Source organism: Phyllostomus discolor, chromosome 2 (assembly GCF_004126475.2).
Source record: "Phyllostomus discolor isolate MPI-MPIP mPhyDis1 chromosome 2, mPhyDis1.pri.v3, whole genome shotgun sequence".
In the NCBI taxonomy this organism is placed as follows: Eukaryota; Metazoa; Chordata; class Mammalia; order Chiroptera; family Phyllostomidae; genus Phyllostomus; species Phyllostomus discolor.
Window position 1 is genome coordinate 126,754,585 of NC_040904.2, and position 26,417 is coordinate 126,781,001.

The 26,417-nt window shown below is 39.5% G+C and overlaps 1 protein-coding gene across 6 annotated transcripts in view; it reads left to right on the plus strand.

Annotated features, from left to right (window-relative positions):
* Positions 1-19,745, plus strand: part of RAD51AP1 (RAD51 associated protein 1) — a 38,197-nt gene extending 18,452 nt beyond the window's left edge. For 3 of the 6 annotated variants that reach the window (XM_028532330.2, XM_036018550.1, XM_036018552.1), the window contains 3 exons: positions 3,966-4,124; positions 8,221-8,370; positions 10,930-12,163. In XM_028532330.2, the coding sequence (XP_028388131.1) occupies positions 3,966-4,124; positions 8,221-8,370; positions 10,930-11,066 (446 nt within the window). In that variant the 3' untranslated portion in view covers positions 11,067-12,163. The other 3 variants (XM_036018551.1, XM_036018553.1, XM_036018554.1) reach the window with 3 other exon arrangements.
* The last annotated feature ends 6,672 nt before the right edge of the window (positions 19,746-26,417 follow it).

Sequence of the window (26,417 nt, forward strand, 5' to 3'; positions counted from 1 at the left end):
ATAGGGCAACTAATTTGGTTATTTCAACAAGTCAGATACATGGGGGGGCGGGGGAAAGGAGGGGATGTTGTTTTATATTATATTAAAAGTGATTAATATGAACTGGATAGAAGGTGATGCCAAGAAACTATTATTAACATTGTTAGATATGATAATGCCATTGTTTTGTTTTTTTAAAAAAGTCCATGATTTTTAGAGATGCATTCTGCAGTATACAGGAATGGAATGACATGACGCCTCAGGTTTAATATACTCCAAGAAGGAAAGGGAAGAGAAAAGAAGAAGAGGGAGGTAGATAAAACAAATAACACCAAAACATTGAGGACTGTTGAAGAGTTTATTACCTGTTGTTATATATGTTTGAAATTTTTCGTACATTTTTATCTTTTTATATAAAATATATTTCATGTAGACAGGTAGGTAGATGTTATGTAGGGAGAGCCTGACAGTGGTTATCTTTGAGTGGTGAGATCAGGACATGGACCTTCTTTTTGCTTATCAAGTATTCTCCATACTTTTTCCAGAACAGCTGTGCCTATTTAACATTCTATCACTGGCTTATATCATCCCCTGCAGCAGAGAAAAGAGTTTGTGGGGAATTAGAAGTGTGTCCCAAACGAAATCATAAAGCAGTATCTGTTAAGATTGTTATGGTATGGTTAATCTCTACTCAATTCCCAATGTATTTCTATTCTAGAATGTTGAAGTTTATATGATTATTGATACCATCAAGGTTGTCATTATAAAAAAAGTAGCTAATGTTACATCCTAACATTCTTTTCAAAGGTTACTGAGTTAAACTGGTAAAATCAAAAGTAAAGATTACTAATGGGAAATTATAATGATAATAGTAACAGGAAACAATTCTATTTTACCACTGTATGACAGATGTTATTCCACATGCTTTACCTATATTAACTCATTTAATCCACACAACAACCCTGTGATGTAGGTTTTATGGTTATCCCCTCTTTATACATAGGAAACTAAGGCACAGTGCAATGAGCGAGCAACTTGTTGGAGGTCACACAATGTGTAGATGGAGGGGCCAGGATTCAAACCCAGGCACCATGTTCTCCATAACTGCATTGTTTCATACAGGACATAGCTTAGCACAATGTTACACAAGAACCTGGTGTGAGACTTCTGGTCAAGATGGCAGCATAGGCAGACATGGCTCACCTCTTCAAAATCCACATCAAAATTACAACTAAAATATAGAACAACGATCCCTCAGAACTGTCAGAAATCGAGTTGAATGGAAGTCAACTATGGAACTAAAGAAACCACATCCATTTAGACTGGTAGTAGTGGCACAGACATGGAATGGGCTTGTCCAACACTCACATGTGGTGGATAAAAATTCAGGAGGATTATCTTGGGAGAGAGGAGTCTCAGCCTCCTGACAGGCCCCTCAGCTCAGGGTTCCAGTGCCAGGAAGATAAGTCCCCACAACTTCTGGCTGAACAAAACAGTGAGTATTGAGTTATGGAAGAAACTTCTGGAGCCCCAGGCAGTTCCTCTTAAAGAACCCACACACGTACTCACCTACTCTGACTTACTCCTTTTGAGCTCCAGCACCAGGGTAGCAGCTTGAAAGACATACTGGGAGAAACTGAAGTTCTGGGTTCAAGGTGAGCAGAGGCCATTGTCCCTTTTCTAAACACCCCCACCACAATGCTGGCAAGCTGGTGCCATAACTGAGACTCCATCAACCTGGCTAATACTGTTTGACCTGCCTTGGAGTTCCCCAGAGACCTGCCCCACACAACTTACAGGCCCACCCAAGCAAGATGCTTTTCCATATGAATGGCTGGTCTTGGCTCAAGCTTCACAACTTCCTAAATCCTCTCAAACAAGCAACTGTTGGCCTCAGCTAGCCCTAGGAATGGCACGAGCAGCAGCCGGCCTAGATTCACAGCTTGGCTTTGCCTGGGAATCTCCAAGCCCAGTATGGAGTAGCAGTCATCTCAGAATACTTTATAACTCAGACAGGGTGACTCCAGGCAAAACACAGGTGGGATTTGATGTTAGCCTCCACCACCCAGGGAAACCCTAGGGCCTGGACACCCGGTGGACAGCTACAGACAACATTGGAGCACCACCACCCTGCCCCTGCACAGCTGATTCTCCATGGAAGGTGGTAAGTAGTCACAGCCAATCCTTGCAGCTGACTGGTCTGGGTAAATCCCTCCCATTGACCTGCCAACAGCAACCAAGGCTCAACTATAAGAAGTTGTACTCAGCCCACATACAGATGTACCTCGAGTACCCAGCTTGGGTGATAGGGGAGGCTGTGCCACTGGACCCCATGGGACACCTACTACATTAGGCCACACTACCAAGGCATAGACTCAAAGCAGCTCTACCTAATGCATAGAAACAAACACAGGGAGGCTGCCAAAACGAGGAGACAAACATGTCCCAAATGAAAGAACAGATCAAAACTCCATAAAAGAGCTAAATGAAATAGAGATAAGCAATCTATCAGATGCAGAGTTCCGAACACTGGTTATAAGGATGCTCAAGGAACTTGGTGAGGACCTCAACAGCATAAAAAAGATCCGATCAGAAACAAAGGATATACTAATTGAAATAAAGAACAATTTACAGGGAAAAAACAGTAGAGTAGATGAAGCCAAGAAACAAATCAATGATTTGGAACTGAAGGAAAAAACAACCAATACAGAACAACAAGAAGAAAAAAGAATCCTCCAAAATGAGGATAGTATAAGCAGCCTCTGGGACAGCATCAAGTGTTGCAACATTTGCATCACACGAGTGCCAGAAGGAGAAGAGAAAGAGCAAGAATTTATAAACCCGTTTGGAAAAACAATGAAAGAAAACTTCCCTAATTTGGTAAAGGAGAGACATGCAAGCCCAGGAAGCACAGAGAGTCCCAAACAAGATGGATGCAAAAAGGCCCACTCCAAGACACATCATAATTAAAATGCCAAAGGTTAAATACAAAGAATCTTAAAAACAGCAACAGGAAAGCAGTTAGTTAGTTACAGGGGACTTCCCATAAGACTGTCAGCTGATTTTTCAAAAGAAACTTTGCAGGCTAGAAGGGATTGGCAAGACATTCAAAGTCATGAAAAGCAGGGACCTACAGCCAGGACTGCTCTACCCAGCTAAGCTGTCATTAAAATCAACAGGTAGATAAAGAGCTTCCCAGATAAGAGAAAATTAAAGGAGTCCATCATCACCAAACCACTGTTACATGAAATGTTAAAGGTACTTATTTAAGAAAAAGAAGATCAAAACTATGAACAATAAAATGGCAAAAAATACATATCTACCATCAGTTTTCTCTAAAAAACAAACTAAGCAAACAAGAACAACAGAGACAGGATCATGGATACAGAGAACGTTTTGATGGTTGCCAGCTGGGATAGTGGCATAGGGAATGGGTGAAGAGGTGGGAGGATAAAGAAGTACAAATAGGTAGTTACAGAATAGCCATGGGGATGTAAAGTACAGTAGAGGAAATAGAGTAGTCTAACAACTTATACTCAGGACCCACAGACATGTACAATGGTGGGGGGATTGCCTGAGGGACTAGGGGTTGCTGGGTGGAGGTGACAAAGGGGGAAAATCAGGACAACTATAATAGCATAATCAATAAAATATAATTTAAAAAAGAAAATAATACAATAATTAGTAATAATACAAGAAAAATAATCTGATTGCAAGAGCTGTAGATAAAGTCAAGACCATAGAAGCCTCGCTTTTTTAAAAATTTTAAGTGTTGTTTAAGTACAGTTTTCTGTCTTTTACTCCCATCCCAGCCCTCCCCGCTCCCTCCCATTTCTACCGGCCCCCCGCCCCTCCCAGTTTTTATCCATGTGTCCTTTACACTTGTTCCTGTAAACCCTTCCCCTTTTCTCATGAAATTCCCTCCCCTCTCCCTTCTGGGAGCCTCACTTTTTATAACAAAGGTAAAGTATATCATCTTGTTTTAGGTGAAGATTCTGAGGATGATTCTGATATTAGTGATAGTGAAGATAATGATGAAGACTTCACTGTGACAAAAAGTAAAGAAATTAAAAAGAAAGAAGTGAAGGTCAAATCCCCAGTTGAAAAGAAAGAGAAGAAACCTAAATCCAAATGTAATACATTAGGTAAGCTTAGTTCAAAACAGTTTGTAAAGAAAATGTATTTGGTTTATTTAATGGGTTTTTCTTATCTTTGCCTTTGTTCTCCTTAAAAGTTTGCCAGCGTTCATTTCTAAGTGGTTAAAATACATAGAAGAAAGCAGGGTAGGGTGGGGAAAGGAGAACAACGAACAAGACTAGTAAGCTCTACTACAAGTCTAGCACTTTCTGTAATTACCTCCCTTTAGCACTGACAGCCACCCTCTAAGATAGCTGTTATCACCTGCATTTCACAGTGAGAAAACAGCGGCTCAGGAAGGTTAAATAATTTGTTGGAATTCTGACAACTAATAAGTGAGGGGCTGGGATTTGCACCCAGGTTTGTCCATTCAGGGCCTGAACTCTATCCACTGGACCACATTTTCTTCAGGCAATATAACAGGCAACTTTGCATGATTCTAACTTCTTGCTTTTATGCTTGATTAATCTTTGATTTGAGAACCCTTTTGCCACATGTTAGAGCCTTTTTGTTTTTCTCAAAACAAATTGTTACAAACCATTTTTTACAGTAAAATTTTTGCAATTTGTGACTATTTGAACATAGAATACCTGCTTCTTCTGTAAAAGTAGTTAGGATGTTTTTAACTCATAATATATGATAGATTATTACAACATGCAACTTTCATTAACTTGATTTGTTTTACTTATATATATATATTTATTTTCTATTTGCTCAATGTAAATGCCTTTTGAAACTAAAATTTCCATTATACAGACTGCATTTATTATTGGTGGGAATTGCTCTTGCCTTATATACCATGGTGTTGAGTACTTGGTAAGAAATAAGAATTATATACTGATTGAGTCATAGTGCTCTCTCCACTGTACTGTGAATTAATGAGGTCTTAATTATTGTTTTTTTAATTGATAGATTTGTTTCCCAGAAATTACATTTCAAATGTAGGGCTTTTTAGAGATAAAAAGTGCATTAGTTTCCAATTGCTGCTGTAAAAGATTACTACAGACCCAGTGGCTGAGAATGCCACAATGTATTATTTTACAGTTCTGCAGATCACATGCTAAAATTAGATCTCGCTGGGGTAAAGTCAGGCTATTGGTAAGCTATGCTCTGTGGAGACTGTAGGGGAAATCCATCACCCTGCCTAGAGGCTGCTTCTGTGTTTTGACGAGATGCCCACTTCAGTCTCTGAAGCCAGCAGTGGCAGGGACCTTTTCATCTCACATTGCACTCACTCTCATTCCTGCTTCTCAGTCTCATTTATAAAGACCCTTGTGAGAACATTGGGCCTATGCAGATAATTCGGGAAAATCTCCCCATCTCAAGATCCTTAACTTAAAGGTCCCTGCTGAGACCCTTTGCTGTGTAAGGTAACATATGCACGTGTTCTGGGAATTGAGATATAGACATTTTTGAAGGGCCACTTTTCTGCCTACCATAAGCTAATATGAAAACATCATTAACAGTATGAATGTACAGTGATCCCTCACCTATTGCAGAGGGATCACCTATATATATTTTAAGGCCTTATAAACCTTCCTATAAACCTTTCCCACACTCTTATAGACACTTCATATGCTCTTAAACACTTTCTGTACTCTTAAACCTATGTAATTTTAACAACATATAAAATTCTACATGGGTACTCCCCAGTGAAATATACAGTTGTCCCTCGCTATATTGCAGTCCACTTATTGCAGCTTCACTGTATTGCGGGTTACCCCCAATAAGTGGACTGCAATATAGCAAGGGATGACTGTATTTTATATATTTTTAGATGTCTCTGCTTCCTCCCCAAGACACTAAACAGTAAAAATAAAATTTTAGTTTCCAAGTTGTAATTTACTTTATAAAGTTCTATATATTTTGGAACAAGTTGCTTCACAAAGAATTTTAATACATAATGTTAGAAGTATAATGTAACTCCTAAGTAATGGGATGAAGAATGAGAAAGATGAATTATATTTATAGTTCTACTAATAATGTATTGAGTAACCTTTGAGAGTCTTCCATCTGGCATGTTATAATTTTTTTCCTTGATGGAGAAAATTTCAAGAATTGTGCTGTTTAATGTGGTAGCCACTAACCACTTATTGTAGCTATATTACATTTGTGTTAATTAAATAAAATTAAAGATCAGTTCTTTGGTTTTGCTAGTCACATTGCAAGTGCTCAATAACAATATGTGGCTAGTGGCTATCACATTGGACAGCACAAAATACACATTTCCATTGTCACAAAAAGGTTCTGTTGAACAGTACTGATCTAGGGAATATGTGTTAATATTAAAAAGACTATGTAGTGAAAATTTTCATATTCATATGCATTTCGGATACCCCTTAGGTAACTCAAAGCAAGCATAATCTGAAAGCAAATTTATATTTCACCTCTCTTCCTCCCTTTATTCTCCACCCCACCCCGCCAAAAACCCAAGCTGACTCCCATCCTTGTGTTTATTCTCTGGGGTCATGCACCACCAAGCAGTGTACCCCTGACAGGAACTTTCAAGTCATGAGTGTTTCATCTCCATCACCACCTCCCTCTTTCTAATTACTAAAAGATGCCTGCCTAATCTGCTATTTTTTCCCTCCTTCTTCCCCTTAGTTCAGGAGCTTATCACCTCTCAGTTGGACTACTATAAGAGCCTTCTCAGAGGTCTACTTGCCATACACTACCATCAGAAAGATGTTTTCAAAATGCAGGTACTCCTGAGAGAAATTAATGCATGACTCCTTCACTGGTACACAGGCTCTCCATCAACAATCTGCACCTTGTCTATACCTCTCACCTTTCCAGCTCTTGCTGTTCTGGCTATGGCCATACTGAGCCAGTAGCTGATCCTGGAACTTGGTGCATCCTCTGGCTTTGTTCTTACTCCCTCTGCCTGGAAAACTTCCTCTAACCTTCCAGCCTTGATTTGTTTCAAATTAATCTCACCCACCTCCCTGTGACTTCTAAACCTATGCAAATATACACACAGAGTAGATAGATGTTCCCTCCGACTATGTTCCCTCATAGCTCTCTTATCACTCTGCATTATACACATCTCATTATTTGATGCCCTTTCTCTGGAGTCCAGTGGCTGGACCATGGAAATTCCTTGGGAGCAGGATCCACAAATTACGCTCTTTGTGGCCCTAGAGCCTAATACATTGTTTCACAGATCTATCCTCATGAGCAACTGTTGTGTAATGTTTAGAAGGATAAACTTTGGAGTCAGACCTGGTTCCTAATCCTGGTTATAACACTTACTAGAGATCAAACTGTGGTGGATTCCAGCCAGCAGAGTCAACCTGTTGTGACTGAAGATGAGAACAAGTGCACAGGCTACAGCAATCCTGTGGAGAAAAAGGGGGACAGCATGGCCACTCTCTCAAGGGGAGGGCACCCCGACCCTTGCCTAGACAAGCTTTCATTGTTTCTCTTGGGTCTCACATCAAAGAAGGATTTATTATCTATTACATAGAATATTGTTGTCTACGTTTTAGATACAATCAAGGAAATGAAAATAACATATGCAGAATGGAAAGATGGCGAGCTGGTTAGCTCCGTCTTTGGGAAAACTCACACAGGCTTTGGAAACTACCTTGAAGATAGACATTACACATCTACTGTTTCAGACCAGGGTGAGGGAGTTTTAGCAAGAGCAAGCCATAACACTCCGTATGCATTTTCTAGCCCTGATTCCCACGGGGAAACTCAGTTTGAAGGTCTGGCTCCTGCCCATCACCTCACTTCTGTAGGTTTTCCATATAGAGCTGAGTCACATTTGCCAGACCAAAACAAGTCGGTCTATATCAAACTGCAGGCATTTTGCTTAACCTCCCTGTTTCCTTCTGTGACAGTGAAGATAGTAATATTTGTATCAGACTTGCTCTAAGGATTAAAGATAATGTATATAATATTTTTGCTGTACTGCCTATCATATAAATGTTCATAAAAGATGGCTATTCTGAGGCTCTCAGTAAATGTTTACTGAATAATAAGAGTTTTTCAAAATGATACTGCCTTTTTAATATTTATAAGGTTATATAACTTCTACACATTCATGCTAGGTTTAATCTTCATCTAAGACAAACTATTTTTTGTGTATTTTTCAAAAAGTGACTTCAGTAGACTCTGTTCCAGCTGCCATCAAATCAAAATCTCAGCCGTCACCAAAAAAGGTTTCTCATTCTTCAGAGGCTTTTAGGAAACCGTTGCAAATATGCAGTCCTTCAGCTGAAATCAAGAGACCTAAGTGGGTCCCACCAGGTATGGTATAATTATTGATCAAGGGGAGGTTCTTGGAAAATTATTACTGGTTGATTGTTTTCCTAGTTATAAATGTTATACATATTATTACCTTTTCTTCAAAACCAAGGTTTTTCCTTTACTCATTTTATCATTCCCTCATATTGAGCATTCAGATTGTTTATTAGTTTTTTAATGTTATAAATAAGGTTGCAATGAACACAGACAACCTTATTTTAGAAGTCTGTGGTCACATCCTGATTATTTTCTTAGGATAAATTCCTGGTGGGAGAATTACAGTGTCAAAGAGCGTTAACATTTAAGATTTCTGATTTATGTTTTTGGCAGCAGATCTGTTTGCCCAAGACCTGCTGACTTCCATAGTCTAAATGGAGCATCAGGCCTATACATGGGAATTCCAGCATTTAACAAACACCCTAGCAAACTCAACCTCCAGCTCGTACAAACTTGACCTCTTTTTGTTTTCTTTTTGTTTCACAGCCAAGTCTCACTGATGGCTTCAAGAATTCTTTGACTTTCCACTACTTGACATTACTAAAACTCTAATCCAGCCCTGTTCATTTTATACCCAAACTATTGGTGACTTGCTTCCTAACTAGTTCTGCCTCCACTTTCCCTTGTCCAATCATTAGCTGCTCCTTGAACACAGAGCCTCTCTTCGTCCAGTTTTCTTCTTCTAATATGTTTTTCTTAATTTGTCCCCTGTCCTCTGAGTCGTCCTGCAGCTGCTCAGCTTTACTTTACTTCTTCCCAGCGACATTTTGTGATTGGTCCGCAGCAGTAACTCCCCTAGTCATAACTGGGTATTAATAGACAGTTAGGCCTGAGACATGATTATTTAACTTCTCAGGCTTCATTTCTTTGGAAATACTAGGCACTGTATAATCTTTAAAGTCTTTTCTTGTTTAAAAAATGTAAGATTTTAATGGGGACTTAAAAGTGTTTTGGAGAAGGAACGGAAGTTGTTATTGAATTAATGATGCCATGTTATTTAAAGGATAATCCTTAGTGTTTTTCCTAAAACAATTAGTGATTCCCCAAAAAAGGAATTTAAAAGAAGTGATAAAATGACTAGGAATTTAAAGGTAGCATAATCCAAAATATAAAAAGGAAATAAAGCAATGACATGGAATGGATGGATACAGTGAATGTCATAAGGCACACAGTGCTCATAGATTCATTGTGTGAAAGGGTAGGGCAAGTAATGGCAGGGAACTGGGCCCGGGTCACAGACTTGAGTCAGTAGGGATCTCATGCCCTTTGAGGGAAGCAGCTGTTGCTTGACTCCAGCTAATCGTTTATGTGCAGGATTATTGGCCTGTTATTTCCAGATCTGATTTTTACTTCAAGAGAAGCTAGAAATCTAGATTTTTTAAAATGGGAAATTTAGTTTTTAAAACTTGACTTTTTTTTACACCATGTGGATGAAACACTATATCTGAGAGCTAGATTTTACCCTCAGGTTGCCAGTTAATTACTGTTTTATTTAAATGTGAGAAGACCACCAAGATCCCAGTAGGAAAATCAGCCAAGGACATGAACGTGCTAATGCTCCTAAGAAATACAACTAGAAATAAATGTGAAAAGAATTTCAGTCTCATTGGTAATTAAGAAAATGTAAGTTAAAATAATAAAATACCATTTTATATCTGTCAAAATAGAAAGTAATAAAGCAGTATAATCCAGGACACCCTGGGCTTTGGGGGAGCAGATATAATTATTTACTGTAAATTTACAAATTTATAATTCCTTTATAGGACAGCTTGACAGGCTTATAAAAATAAACCTGTCTTTTGGGAATTTATTACTTAAGGAGAATTCAAGAGAAGAGAAACGTAATTAAGTGGTCAGATTTGTATAACTCTATAAAAATGGTGACAAATGGAACAGTCCGAAAGTTTTTCAGAACAACTTGAACTATGGCACATACTGAATGAGCAATGGGGACTCAGGTGGTTAGCAACATGGGAGTGTTTATAAGTCTTCACTTGAATGAAGTGCACACAGTCAGTCTGTGCACAGTCACGATCAACTATGAACTGTTATGTGGGTAAATTTTGAAATTTAATACTCAGTGGAAATAATTGGTATGTTAGAATGGTAGTATAAATGAAACCAGTATAAATAAATAAAAACAGTATTTGTCATGTTTAAAGTGATATAGTATTTGAAAAAATAGATTGTTTCAAAGGAGTACTTGTAAAAATTGCAGGATTTTAAAAAATGCATTAGATTTTTCTACTGTTTTAGAAATGATGATTGCATTCATTTTTTCCCCCAATTACAACCAATGTTATTTGCTCCCAGTTTATCTGTTTCAGCCTTTACGCTTAAAATTTTGGTATCATGACCTTGCCTTCTAGGGATATTTGAAAATAGGTGATACTATAGTTTTTCTGCTCTTTAGTACTTTCCATTACTTTGATCTTATGTATAACTTGATAGAAGCTGTATAGCAGAATAATGCTTAACTGCATTTATTGCTTCATTTATTTTATAAATTCATTTTTGTTAAGAGATTTCTAACATCATCAGCATTGGTGATATGTTTTCTTTCAGCAGCATCCGGAAGTAGCTGCACCAGCAGCAGTCCACTGGCAGGGGTGTCTGTTAAGTCTCCAAATCAGAGTCTCCGCCTTGGCTTGTCCAGATTAGCACGAGTTAAACCTCTGCACCCAAATGCTGCTAGTAGCTGAGTGTGGTGGTAAAGAAATGTTTGGTTAAGAGAATCACAGTTTGACAAGTGTTTTTATATTTGATTTGTATTTATATTTGAAGAGGGTATTGTATTATAAAGGAATTGTTTAACATAAATTGTCTTTACCCATTTTGTGATTATGTTCTCTGAAAAGCTATTCAAGACTTCAATAAGAGCAAGTTTGTTTGTGAGAACTATCTTGTAATGTCATTTCCTTATGAAGAACATATTGTATATTCTTATGTATAGTAAGTCATTGTCATTAAGTGGTTGTCTCTTTGAAATGGAGGAAGTCCACATTACATGCTTTTTTTTTTCTAGCAACATGAGGTTTCTTTTTAGCTTTGACTAGTTTATGGCACCTTAACTTTGTTCAGCGTTGATCTGGCAAAAGAAAACATCCCGGTCTTTTGTAGGAGACATTTCTGAAATATGTTACTTAAACTATATTGTCAGTTTTATTGCCAAGATGTTTATTATTTTAGCCAAATGTTTTAAAGTAAGAATTGAGAATGATTTTACACATTAAAACAGTTGCTAAAATATGGCACATGTCTCCTACTTAGATATAGATGGTTATTGTATAGGAAATAGAATTCATGACATTTTATGAAGCCCTCATGGTCAAAACCTTTAATAAACATGAAAAAATTTTGATAAACTCTTTTCCTTTTTGACATTGTATCCATCTGTCTCTGCATTTCATGATGAAATGAATGCTTAGCAAAAAACAAGAACATTTTGTTATAAATATAAGGGGTGGGGGCTGTTCAAGTAATCACTTTTTGTTGAGTCATTGCATTAAAGGGTGAATGTCAAGTACCTGCCTAGTCCTCCCTATTGTGATATTAGATAATGTAGCCTTTCAGGAAACTTAGATCTGAATTTGTTGTGAATAAAACTAGTAATAGATATTTTATATTTATGGTGAGAATTTCAACCAACTCCTGATCACTTTTTAATAAAAATTCTTCAAGTCACATTAACCATTAAAAAATGTATAATATGTAGCTCAGTTCTCGGATTATGGAAATGTCTATGTTAATATGAAAATAAGTAATTTAGAATTATGATTAAAGTGAGCATTTGCTTATTGCTATTGTTCATTTTTTATTATCTAGTATAAATTTTTATACTGTCATATATCACCTCTCCTACTCCCTCCCTCCTTTTAAAAAACATTTTCCAGTTATACAGTATTGAGATGCCCTATATGACACAATTCAACAGTAAACACATATTAAGAGCCCACCCTGTATTAGGTACTGAATTCATTGATTAATCGTCTGGTACCAGGTTTATGAACCTGTTTTGTCCATGCTATTCATAGTTTGTATTGAAAATTACCAAAAATTACATTAAACTGGCCTTGTAGTAAGCATTAACAACTGGATCTGTTGACAGATCCAGTGCACGTTTTTCTCATCTAATCTTATAGACCCTATTCATCATACTCTGCATAATACATTTTATTTCCTGGGCTCACATAATAATATTCTTCCATAATTTTCTCCCCACTTCCCTGCTTATTCTTCATTATTTTGCAGCTTCTAACCTTTTGTGTCACCTACACCCATTCTTCCCACCACAGTGTCATTCTGTGATTTTATTCTTTTTCTTTTGCCTCTTTTGAAAAAAAAAGGAGTTAAAAAAGCTTAGGTGAATTTAAGCTCCAGTGATCACCTGTGTGACAGTGACTGTCAAGTCAGGATCTTTAGTCCGTAGCTTGCTCTGCACAAGACCTGTTTCCTGGCCCGTTGATAGTTTATTAAGTCATCACTAAGTAACATCTGCCCCTGCCCTAAAGTCTTCCCTCCTGCATTTTCTGTTAGTAAATGGCACCACCACAAACTCAGGTGCCTAATATATCACCACCCTTCACCTTCAGTTGCCAAGCTCTATTTCATTTCCTCAGCTGCTCAAAACTGTTGTCTCCTTCCACTTGCTGTCCCTAGCCTGTGCATCCTTGCCTTGATTCTTAACCTTCTCTGGCCTACCCTCCATGCCATTATTTCCAGAGAGAGTTTTCTAAAATAAAGTCAGCATGAACATCATTCTGCTTAAAACCCAGGCCCTGGCTGGTGTGGCTCCGTGGACTGAGCGTCAGCCTGCAAACCCAAAGGGTTGCTGGTTTGATTCCTAGTCAGGGCACATGCCTAGGTTCCGGGCCAGGTCTCCAGTAGGGGATGCCCAAGAGGCAACCATACATTGATGTTTCTCTCCCTCTTTCTCCTTCCCTTCCCCTCTCTCTAAAAATAAATAAAATAAAATCCACACACATACACCTTAGCCTATGTAGCTCACGAGATGTTTCGAATCAGTCTGACTCCTACTGACACCCATGGTACTGTGTGGTCCTGTAGTCCCCCACCTCCCCCAGCCTTCAGACTGGCTCTTACTTGCCTTCTTTACATGCTAATTCCTGCTTGTTCTTGAAACCTCAAATTCAACTCAGCTTTTTGAAAAGCTTTATTTGGCTCTCACTGGTGTGGCTCAGTGCACTGAGTGCCACCATTTGAACCAAAGGGTCGCTGGTTTTATTCGCAGTCAGGGCACATGCCCAGGTTCCAGGCCAGGTCTCCAGTAGGAGATGCTGGAGAGGCAACCACACATTGATGTTTCACTCCTTCGTCTTCCCTCCCCCTCTCTCTCAAAATAAATAAAATCTCTTTTAAAAAGCTTTCATTGAATGTCTATTTCTTCTATGGACAAAACTATTCCTTCAGGCCACACTACTGTCATTCAACTATAACTTCCCTTAGTTTCCCTCTTAAAACCTGGTGCAGAGCAAGTGCTCAAAAAGTGTTCATCTGATGGACACTTCATATCCAAATTTTAGCTGTGAGCTTCTGGTAACCTCACACATTGAAAAGGAAGAGTATAATTTCGTGGGCCTGATCTGTTCTGACAACTAACCTCTTTCCTTGGGAAATCCTTCCATTCTTGTCCCAAACTTGAAAGAACTGGGGCAGGAGAATGAGAGCAGATGAAAAGAGATGTGTTTTTCAGGTTGATGTGAAAGGTGGTTGGGGACTGGACCAGAGCCTTAAGTTCAGCTCCAGAGTCATAAAAAGGGCGGACGCAATTTCTATAGCGACGAGAGGAGGGTGTGGCTTCCCAGCTACACTCCGGGTTTGGGGTCTGTACCAGCCTCCTGTAGCTCTTCCCATCTCCGACCCCCACCAAGCAAAGTAAGGGTGAGAGGCCGAGGGGGCTCGTGATCACTCGGGGGGGCCAGCCAGGTAGGTCCCAGCAGCCCTGCCCCTCGCGGGGAAGAGGCGTTTGAGGCAATGGGGGAAGGAGGTGGCGTAAGCAGGGAGAATGAAGGGCGTACAGAATGCAAAAAAGTAGGAGGACGTGCGGGTCGGAGGAGAGAGGGGTGGATGAGAGTGCGGAAAGAAGACAAATACAATATTAGATGTTCTGAGTAGCTGCTTACAACAACCACACCTTGATAACCTTTCTATTAATGGAACGTTGCATCGCTGAGTGCGGGTGGGAGAGGTGGATGTTAGGGAACTCCTAAGACCTACTCTGAAACTGCTAACAGCCCTGACTCCAACAGCTCTGGGCACAAAGCCCTCTTACCTCTTTTGTGTACGTTCACTGCCTGTCCCATTCTTTTGGTTCCGAGTGCGCCCCCGACCTGCAGATGGTCTGGTTGATATCGAACTGTTCCGACGCAGCCCATAGCCCTGCACCTCCAAGCTCAGCCAGAGCCCAGTCCTTGACAGGAGAGCACTTTAAGTTGTACTCATCCAGAGCAACACCTTCCTCTCACGTGCTACTTGCTGCTCTAGGGTAATTCTCAATATTAGCAAAAATTTTCCTTAAAAAGGGGATGAATGGTGCAAAATTGGGGATTTTTTAAAAAACGTAGTTAATTTGTGGTATTGGCTATATTTGAAATGTCCATCAGCCAGTTCAAGGACTTAAGTAACCTGTGACCCCTCAGACACGTTTTAAAAGACTGTCAGCAATCTTAATTCACGTTTCACTGTTCAGACTTAAATGGAGAATTGGCAAAAGTGTGAGGTCATTTAAATGAGAAGTTCAGAAGCGTCCCCTCTGACTAATCTCACTTGAGGGATTTATTCACCTACAGGTAGACACATAAACTCCAGTTCTAAGGAATTCTGGATAGACTGTGCCTGACTGGTCCTGTTATTTCCCTTCCTTGTTTTAGTTCTTATCAAAAGAGTAACGACAACCTGAGGGGAGTCTCAATGTGCCAGTCACTCTTCCCTGCCATTTCCTCTCAGCTCCATATTGTCAGCAAATTGGCTAGAATGCATGCTTCTCAAACTCGGGAGGCCCCAGTACTGGGAGCCAGTGGTTTTCCAACCAACCCAACATGACTGCGTTGTGACCGCTAAAAAGAGAAAATACTGGTCCAGGTCCCATTAATGGACATACAGTGACCAGATGAGAGATGTAAAGATCTCACTGCCAGACTTAGCATTGATTACAACATAATCTAAACTAGAAAACTGGTCACTTTAAGAGAGGTGCTAAAAAATTAGAAAAGAGAGGGACAATCACACTACAGGTTCTCTCTGTTATGCTTGGACACTCAATCATATGAGGAGGGGTACGAAGTAAAACCTAGAGACGAGTAGGTGCATGAGGAAGCAAAAAGCCAATTTTGAATATTCAAAAACTCTTGAGTAGAAGAGTGAGCAGATTGTTTTCTTTGCTGCTCTGCAGAGGATAACAACTAGAGGACAGGTTGCTCAATGCCATTTCTTCCAATCAACGTTACTGAACACCAGCCATATGTAAATTAAAAGCTGGGTGTGAAGTGTGGTGCCTGGAAAAATAGTGAGTTCTGTCTGTTACAGAAATATTCAGGGAGAGACTGACTGCTCGCCCTGGTTCCTCTCGTCTAAAGAGGATTCCTGCCCGGGGTGGGAAAATGGGCGAGAGGGCCTCTGAAACCTCTTACAGCTTAGAAGTCTCTAGGCCCGTGGACCATAAAGAGTTTTGAGGAGAATTGCAGAGGGGTAAAGAGTTCTCTTTGGCACAAGTAAAAGTAACTTAAATACATTAAGTACATCATCTGTTCACAGAAATGCAAGGGGAATCCCTGCTCCTTTTAACTGGCCACAATTTCTGCCCCAAATGTAGCCCCTGAGCGTAAAGCTCAAGCTACTGACAACTGCAGTAGAAATACTGAAGTCGTAGCAGGTAGATCTCAAAAAAGATACTTCTTTCCTGGGCACAGGCATTTGGTATACTTAGATAACTTGTGTATGCAATACGGCACACACAGTGACAATGGCACCACTGTTCATGGGTGTGATCCTCCCACCAGGCTTTGAACTCCTGAAAACAAGCATTCTGTTTTATTTCTCTTTGGATTCCCCATGCTTAGCACAGTATCTGACATGTATCTGGTGGTCTGAAATTTTTTGATGAATTGATCTAAGCTATCTTAGATTTCTCACCCTTCAGCAAATTTGTACTAAGAGCTTTCAATAAATAAGTCATTATCTTCAACCTTTGATAAATATAAAAAATAAAATACAAGCTCATTATCCCTGTTCCCAAGAGATTCATAAGATGAGATGAAAATATATACACCTAAGAGAATTAACACTAAGGCTGTTGAAAAAAGTGGCAAAATGGTCCCCACAGACAAAAGTGTTGAAATCCAGAGGAAAGAGATTGCTATAGACAAGTACAGATTAGTAGGGAAACTCTGACCTTCATAATAATAGGAGGAGTTTTTACATTTTTTAGTTTCGGTTCCCAAAGCCATATTCATTCTACCGCTGAGCTGAATTTAAGTGGAAGCCAGATTCAATTCATTAGGAAAGGCACAAAATTCTTTGATAACCACAGAAGTATCCAAAGGAGGGAACTCAGGGAATAAATCACAACAGAACTTTTTTCCCCAGTGTAGTGGTATTTAATAGAGTTAGAATCAAAGATGCTTTGAACTGGGCAGGAATTAGAGGGCTTCTGGTCCAGCCTCATCATTTTACAGATGGGGACACTGAGTATGGAGAAGATAAGCAGCTTGGCTCAAAATCTATCTGGGGCAGCACTGAGACCAGACTCCAAGATTCCTCAGCATTTTCTTCTGGTTTCAGGTTCTCTTCACTTACAGAGCAAACAAAACTGAACAAAAGAAGCTCCACTTGCTTGGAAAGATGCACATGGGCATTCATTTTCTCCGACTTCCCTGTGAAGTAGATGGAGGGAGCATTTGACACACAGCCTTGGCGGGGAAAATTGTATGCATTCTTTCCCAGTGTTTGGAGTTTACAAATCCCATGCTGAATTGATAGCCAAAATTCTACTAGTTCTATCTCCAGAATTATTCCTAGGCTCATTCTTCTGCTCTGTCCTGTCTGCCATTGCCCTGGTGGAGGCCCTTATCATCTCTTGCCTGAGCTTCCTACCTGAGCTCCCCCAAACCTTGCTCCATGGTATTTCCAGAGAGATGGTCCTAAAATGCAAATCTGGGCCATGGCCACTGCAGCTCAGTTTGCTGGAGCATTGTCTTGTAGAACAAAAGGTTGCTGGTTTGGTTCCTGGTCAGGGCATGTGCCCGGGTTGCAGGTTCGATCCCCAGTTAGGGCACCTACAAGAGGGCAGTGAATCAACGTTTCTCTCTCTCTCTCTCTCTCTCTCTCTCTCTCTCACTCTCGCTCTCACTCTCTCTCTTCCCTATCTTCCAAAAACAATGAAAAAAATGTACTGGTTGAGAATGAAAAAAATTTTTTAATACAGATTTGGTCTTGTCACCCTTAGGATAGCCACATAGGCCCCAATGCCCTACATGGACTATGTAACTCTTTACAATCCATCCCCTTCCCTGACCCTCCACCAGCAGTGCCCAGAGACTACACTCCTAATTTCTGGAAAAGGCAATGTTCTTTAATACTTCTGTGCTTTGTGCAGTCTCATCCATCTGCCCATGACTCTGTGCCTGTCCTATTTATTCTTCAAGGACAGTTCCACTCTGCTCGGGTGTGGCACTGTCTTCAGTTCTCCCAGCAGAGTTAGCCCCCACCCTGAGGTTCGCCCCGTTAGCTCTCTGCCCAGACCTCTGTTACTGTGCTATGCGTGTGCACTCTGATGGCCTGTCTCCAGGCGTCTCCCTCCTAGATAATGAGCTCTCCCAAGGGCAGAGGCCACATCAGCTTCATCGGAGGAATTTGTCAGCAAGTATTTGTAGGAAAGGAGGGAGGGAGGGAGGGGAGGGAGTGAGGGAAGGAGGGCAGAAGTAAAAAAAGATCATTTGCAGAGAAGCAGCTATTACTGTTGTTTGCTTTTGGGTAGAATTTTTCATATGATTGTGTGCATGTGTTAAAATGAACATTCCCACTCACCTCCCCAGCCCTGCTCCTCACTAAACTTTTTACATTTTTTTCTAGATCCTTTAATATGCCTGATAAAGGCATGCAAACATCTTGTTTCTTCTTAAGTAAATATTGAATCGTTATACATATTTTCTTCTTTGTACTCAATATATTATGAACATACATAAAGATTTACCTCACTCTTTAAAAAATGACTGTCTTCATAATACGTATGTGCCATCATTTTAGATTTCTTGTATATCGACAAGTGACTTTTGGTTTTTCATCATTATGCAGCAATGTTGTTGTGACTCATCTTTAATACTCTGAATAACTCCAAAATTGTGATGCTGTCGCTGTTTATTATAGTGTCTTCAAGAACCTCCCAATGGAGTGATTTGCAGAAGCTGTGAAAGCATTTGCATTGGTTCCTGTTCTGTCCCTATTTCATGTGCTCATAATGCCCTTGGTTCTGTCTAGTGTCTGAGGCTGCAAAGGGGCTTCCACGAGAGTGGAGTTCAGCAGTGGCCTGCTAATGTAGCAGGAGTATGCCAGTAGTGTGAGAGTCCTTTAAGACTCTACCTTCCTCTTCTGTAAACCATCATTTAAACTAGATTCCCTACACTTAGGCGAGTAATTTTTTTCATCTTGCAGTGAGTTATTTATTTATAGAGCTGCACTCTGAATGAAGAAGGTGCAATATGGCCAAATGAGATCCAGGGACAGCATTTCTACCAATTGCTTCCCTTTTCTCTTTCTATAGTCATTAAGCTACTAAGTAACCAGTAAATATATCTGTATTTTAGGGCAAAAGTATTTGTGGCAAGAGCATGGTTTACGTTGCAGTTAACTAGGGGAAATGGATCTTTTCGTTTGATGTCCTAAATTGCTCACCATCTCATTAGGTTATCTTCATTCCTTGGCTCCTGCCCCCTCCTCCCTGAGCACCTGAGGACTGATGCCAAGATGCCCCCAGAAGGAAAATAAGAGGAACAGCAGAGACGCGGCCACTGCTTTTAGGCCTGCCCCTTTTTCCCTCCAGGCCTGCCCTGTGTTCTTTGCATCCCTGGGTGTCAAGGCCATTACTTATATTTTGCTCCTACTGCCAATTTATTTTGTGCTCTCCCTCCTGCAGGACTAGAATGGATGCTAAAAAGCCAAAGAAATGCAGTGTCACATCCTTCCCGATATTGAAAACAAAAAAGAATCAAAACACTCTCACTTTTGTGAAGGTAAGGATCCTGGAATTTCATTTGGACAAAAGAATGGTATCATCGTGAAGATTTGGGGACCCAGGACCCAGTGGCAACTGTGTCCCAGCATTGTACAGCCGGGGAAACTGAGCTGCAGCTGAAGTTAACTAGTCGTGGCCATAAACCAGTGAATGGAGGAGAGCATTCAAATGCCTCATCTTTTTTCTTTAGTTATACTTATATTTTGTTAGTTTCTATTGAATTTATTGAAGTGACATTGGTTAATAACATTATATAATTTTCAGGTGTATAAGATTGTAATTTGACATCTGTGTACTCTGTAACATGCTCACCATCTGAAGTCTGTTTTCCTTCTGTTGTTATATGTTTGACCCCTTTTCCCCTTTGCTCCCCTTTACCCCTTTCTTCCTCTGGTAGCCCCTACTCTGTTGTATCAATGAGTTTATTCTTGTTTGTTTTGTTAGTTCATACCTTACTTTTTGCTTTGTACTCCACATATGAGTGAAATCATATGGTTCTTATCCTCTACTGTCTAACTTATTTCCCTTAGCACATTAATCTCAGGATTTATTCATATTGTTGCAAATGTCAATATCTTTTCTTTTTATGGCTGAGTAATATTCCACTGTATATATGTACCACATCGTTAGCCAATCATCAGTCCATGGACACTTACGATGTTTTCCATGTCTTGGCAATTGTAAATAATGCTGCAACAAACATAGGGGTACATGTATTTTTTCAAATAAGTGTTTTCATATTTTCAGGTAAATATTCAGAGGAGGTCTTAGTAGATCATATGGTAGCTCTATTCTTAATTTTTTGAGGAGCCTTCATACGGTTTTCTGTAGTGGCTGCACCATTTACATTCTCACTAACAGCGTACAGGCAAACCCATATTCTTAACCACTCTGTTCCATGCGTCTTTGCTGAGTAACGTCAGTTCTGTTAAATGTTGTCATGTACAATTCCTTAATATAATTGATATTAAGAAAAGCAAATTCTGCTGCAGTTACTGTGACATGAATTGTCAAAAATCAAATTTAAAATCACACTAAAGATAAATTCACTTATGTTGTATTTATAATAACTGCTGGCAAATTGACAATATCATTTAAAATACTATTTAAACTGATAACCATTGTCTCTACATTGGTAATCATTCTGATGGGCCCTATGTAGGAGACCGTTCTGCATGGTGTGGGCCCGGCTCCCACTGGGAGATGCACAGGACCCACACCCATGAATAGGTTCTCCCATGGGGAATCAGGCCTGCAATGTGCTGAGGCTGCTTTGAGTCTTGCTCTTGCTAAAAAACTCCCTCACCCTGAAGTGAGGACATTTACTGTAAAGTAACTTTCTAAAATCCATGCTAAACCTTCCAAGGAGGAGTATAACGGGTTCAACCACTTTTGCCTTTTCATTTGCAAATATCCCTCTTCTGTGATGTGATTAGCAGCACTGGCTCCTTTGTTTTCTGTAAAAGGCAACCACCTAAAGTGAGCCTGTGCATAGGAAATGAGGACCATCATGTAATGTGCTGAGAAACCCAATAAAGGCCAATCATGGTAAAGGCCAAGGCTTTTGCTCTCCTTGAGAGAAAAGCCATGCTGTCCCTTTTCCTCTACCAGACTCGGTAGTTCGTGTGAATGTCTCATTTCATCCATAATGACGGGGACACTGCGGGCCAGTGTCTGCATCAGCCCTAAGTAAATGCCTTTTCACCACCTGCTTGTTTTCTCCAGTGGGCTTCTCATCCAGTGAAGTGACAGGCTTTTAAGTGAGGAGATGCAAACAAAGCAATAACTGTCCCCATAATATAAAATCTTGAGTTTCAGTGGATAGTTATATTAAATGGAGGATGAAAAGAGCGATTTTTAATTCCTTAATCTAAAAATCACTAACGATGGGAGATCTATGGATCTTGGCATATTAACTGCCCCAAACAGGTGTTGAAAATATTATTTTAGATATTTAAATAACTTAACAATAATTGATTTCGTGTTATTTAATATGTTACATTTGTAATGATAATTAAATATTTAAGTATTTCCTATATGAGGGGTGTCAAACTCATTTTCACTAGGGGCCACATCAGCCTTGTGGTTGCCTTCAAAGGGCTGAATGTAATTTTAGGACTGTGTGAATGTAACCACTCCTTAACTAGGAGCAAGAGCTCGGCACGGCCGCCGGGTAGAAACAAGGTACCAGGCTGGATAAAACAAAGTGGAGGGCCAGATTTGGCCCACGGGCCTTGTATTTGCCACCTATGTTCTATATGATTCTTGGTAGTAGCTCAGCTAAAGAAATTTTTTAAATGTGATATTTATTAATTGATTTCACCTGGCTTTAAAACAACAGGTTTTAATATAGTATTAAGTAATAATATGATTACTAATAGGTGTAATAGTAACACAATTATATTAATAGAATAGTATGTATAGCATGCAGTAGTATAGTATTCTTTTAAAACTATTCCCATCCCTTTGTCTAAAACATTGTAAAATATTAAGGATCCATCTACCAAAATCCTTTGTGTCTGCTGTGTTTGGAGAGTCCCCATCCTTGCCTAGCTGTCAAGGACCACAAGACTCACACAGAAGCCCTCAATCACACAGGGCCTCACTGCCCTTCAGGAAAATGCTCTTGTGTTGTAGTTTAGGGGACATACCCTCTTCTGAAGCTCAGTTATCTCAGCTAGTAAGCTGGAGGATTTTTGGCTCTTCTGCAACTCTGTTCAAAGAAAACTGTTGCCTCACAACTGGCCATTTTCTGGGACTGGAGGAACAACGGAACTGCAGGGTCTCGGGTTTGGCCATCCCAAGAGAAGAATGTGGGGGAGGCCTGGGGGAGAAAGCTCTGTAAATGTAGGATGCTACTTTATAATTTCCCTGGCAATCAATGAGTAAGTGTGCTACACAGTATACCCGAAAGTGTGCTTAAGATACATTTTCTAAAAAAATTTTAAAAATTAGATTTCTATTTTCAGCATTGGAAGTTTAGGTACTTCTGTTATTTCTCTTCTATCCTTTAAATCATTCAATTGCTGAATACCATCTCCTTAGAGAGGCCTTCCCTCGCCACACTTTCTAATTATATTATTTGTTTGTTTACGTGTTTATTGTCCTCACCCTTGAGAATTGCGCTGTTCATTCAACATTGCAGCTACTGGCCACATGAGGCCATGAAGCCCCTGACATGAAGCTAGTCCAAATGGAGGTGTGAAGTGTGCTGTAAGTGAAAATACACAACACATCTTCCCCTGGCTGTGTAGCTCAGTTGGTTAGAGTGTCCCGCCGTTACACCAAAGTCGTAGGTTTGCACCCCGGTTGGAGTACACTCGAGAGCTGAGCGGTGGATGCACGGATGAGCGGGACAGCAGCCGATGTCTTCTCTCTCCCTTCCTCTCCCTCTAAAATCAAGAAATAAAAAAAATAATAATTAAAAAACACACCACATTCAAAGATTGGTGTGAAAAAAGTGAATGTAAAATATTTTATTGATAATTATTTGTAACTTGTTGAATTTTATAGTATGTGAATGCCTCAATATTTTACAGTCATTGTATATTAATTACATGTTACTGCACTGTTCTGAATATAGCACATTAAATGCAATATAAAGTAAAATTAATTTTACCTGTTTCTTCTTACTTTATTTTTTTTTCTATTCTATGAGGAAAAGCTTGATTTTTAAGATTGGATATTTGTTTCTTCTTACTTTATTAACATGGCTACTAGAAAATTTTCCATTACACGTGTAGCTCACAGTATATTTTTACAGATAGTTGCTCTCACATGGAAGCTCCATACCAGCACAGATATTGAATGCCCACTCATTTCAGGCATTGTCCTGGGTGCTGAGGGTACAGTGGAGAACAAAACAGAACCCAAAACTCCCACAAAACCCAAAACAAAACCTCTCAGGCAGCTTAAAATTGGGATTCTTTGCAGAAAGACCAGGTGGTGCATTTGCATACCAAGAATAGCAATGACCAGCCCTCATTTTCCTCAGTGGTCAAGAGTTGAGATTTAACTTAACCAGTGGTTCCCCAGCCTTGGCTGTATATCATATATTTACAATCACCTGGGGGAAGTTTTAAAGACCAGCGAAATCAGAATTAAAGGGACTCCCTTTCTAGGGGGTCATTTTAAAAAGTTTCTATCACATGGGGACAGATGTCTACTTAAACATCCACTATGAGATCTTGGTTAGGTTGTTAAGTCTTTCTATCTGCTGGCTGTGACACTGGAATAGTGATCCCTACAGCTTCTGATTAAATGAAATAAGAGAACACGGGGTTGCTGCCTGGCAGATGTTGAAAGCTCAGTGTATAGTAGCTGCTTTTACCTTCGCCGTTTTCCTCCCTTTGACAGAAGGGGGATTCCTATAGATGGCAGGCTTATTAATGAGTCTCCCACAGGAGAAGAGGTTATCTGAGAGCCATTCATTCATTCTCATTTCTGTATCTCATCATTAATCAATTGGAAAAACAAACAAACAAGCAATCGGTCCATTTGGTATTGCAAAGGAACCGGATTCACAGTTATAACTGAAGAGAGAACAAAAAACAGAATCCAATTGCCAGTTTTGTTTAAGTTTTCACTGTGATACACTATTATAATAATGAATTCACCTTTTAAATGCAAGTGGAAGGCTCAGACTAGAAGAACATACAAGGGTCAGAGAACTAAGAATGAAAACATTTAAACTCTAACCACAAGCAGTCAATCTAGAATTGGTGGCTCAGTGAAAAATGGGCATATAGGATGGAGCAAAGGAGGTTTACACTTATTCGTATTGAAAATAATACAATAATGAATAATATAAGAATAAACTGTTTGCATACTTACAAGTATAAATCTACTTTTGCCCCACCCTGTATAATGCAATATAATATCTATTTTGGGGGTGCATTTGGGATTGTGAGGGAGACCACTTACACACTTTTTTCCATTCTCTCCTAGGGCCCCACTCTTCCCTCTGAAATCTACATAGTAAGTACTGGTTCATTTGCTCTGCATTCCCCTTGGTGCTCTCAGTTTGGAGAGAGAGGAGAACAAAGACTTGAGTTTACCTGCAATCACTGTGACTAGGGTGTGGAGGAAGCTGGAAGTGGGGAGCATCTCTGAGTCCCAGAACTAGTCAGAGAGAATAGATAACTTCCTTTGAAAGCCTCCTCAGGCCATGACAAATACAGCCTACCTGTTTAACATTAGAAGTGGGGATAAGGAGATGTTAGAAATACAATCCCTACCCCCATATGTGTTCAGATTTTTACATTTCCTTCTTTCAACATTATTAAGGTGGTCATCACCCCCATTTTACAAAGGAGGACATTGAGACCCTAAGAGAGTGAGCAAGTTACCTCATTCTGCTAATAAAAGATGAAATCAGGATTCTGATTTTATTTTGTAATTCATTAATGCTTTTTAAAAATTGTTTTTCATTATTAAATGTTGAGTATATATAAAAGAATATTAAGTGTACATGTAAGGTACAAAGAATAATAACATCCTTGTGTGTATCCAACACAGAGTTTAAGAAAGAAGTACTCTGGGTGTCTGTCTCATCTTATCTCACCCTGTTCACTTACCCTTCTGAGATACTGGCTGTCTTGAGCTTTACATCTGATTTTGATGTGGTTGTGTGAAGAGGTGAGCCACGTCTACCTATGCTGCCATCTTGACTGGAAGTCCAAGTTTTACATCCATTATTCCATTGATTTTCTTTATATGTTTCTAAATCTCCTAAACTATATATTGTTTAATTTTGCATGTTTTTGCAAGATTTTATTTATTTATTTTTAGACAGAGGTGAAGGGAGAGAGAAAGAGAAGAAGAGAAACATCAACACATGGTTGCCTCTTGCATGCCCCTAACTGGGGACATGGCCCGAAACCCAGGCATGTGCCCTGACTGGGAATTGAACCAGCGCCCCTTTGGTTCACAGGCCAGTGCTCAATCCATTGAGCCACACCAGCCAGGGCTAATTTTGCATGTTTTTATTTTTTATATACATGGAGTCGTATTGTTCAGTTTTCTTCTCTAATTCACTTTTCATGCTTAGTACTAAGCTAGCATACAGGGCACAGCTTTCCCTTGGTTTGGCCAGGCCTCCCTTCTGGTTGATCAGTGCCTGTACCCTTTAGATACTATGACTATCACCTCTGTTCTTGGGGACCTGTTTGCAAATCAATTTCACTGCCATCTTCAATTATATGAGTGTACCAGACTTCCTATCAGTTTAACAATTGATGGGCATGTGGCTTATTTCTTGTGTTTTTGCTATTACAAGTGGTGCTGCTGTGAATGTTGTGGGTGTCTCCTAATGCATGTACACAGGGGTTTCTAGAGTATACACTTAGGTGGGCAATTGCTGAGCACCAGGGTATGTCAGTGCTTAACTTTACCAGATAATGCCAGACGGTTTTCTGAAACATTGGTCTAGTGTACTTGACCACTAGTGGCATGTATGAGTTCCAGTTGTTCCACATCTTTTTTATCACTTGATATAGTGTGGCTCTTTTTATTTTACCAGTTCAGTAGATAGGTAACACTATCTTAATGTATTTTAATTTGCATTTTAAATGACTTAATGAGACTGAAGCTCTTCATGAGTTTGTTGGCCATTTGTTTCCTCTTCTGTGAAGTGCCTGATTGTGTCTTCTTTTCCTTAGATGATTTTTTGTTGTGTTGTCTTTTTCTTACTGATTGTAGAATATATTTTATATATTCTACAAAGAATTATTCTAGAAAATAATTCTGTAAAGAACATATAAAACATATATGAAACAAATAAAAATAACACAGAAACAAATAATAT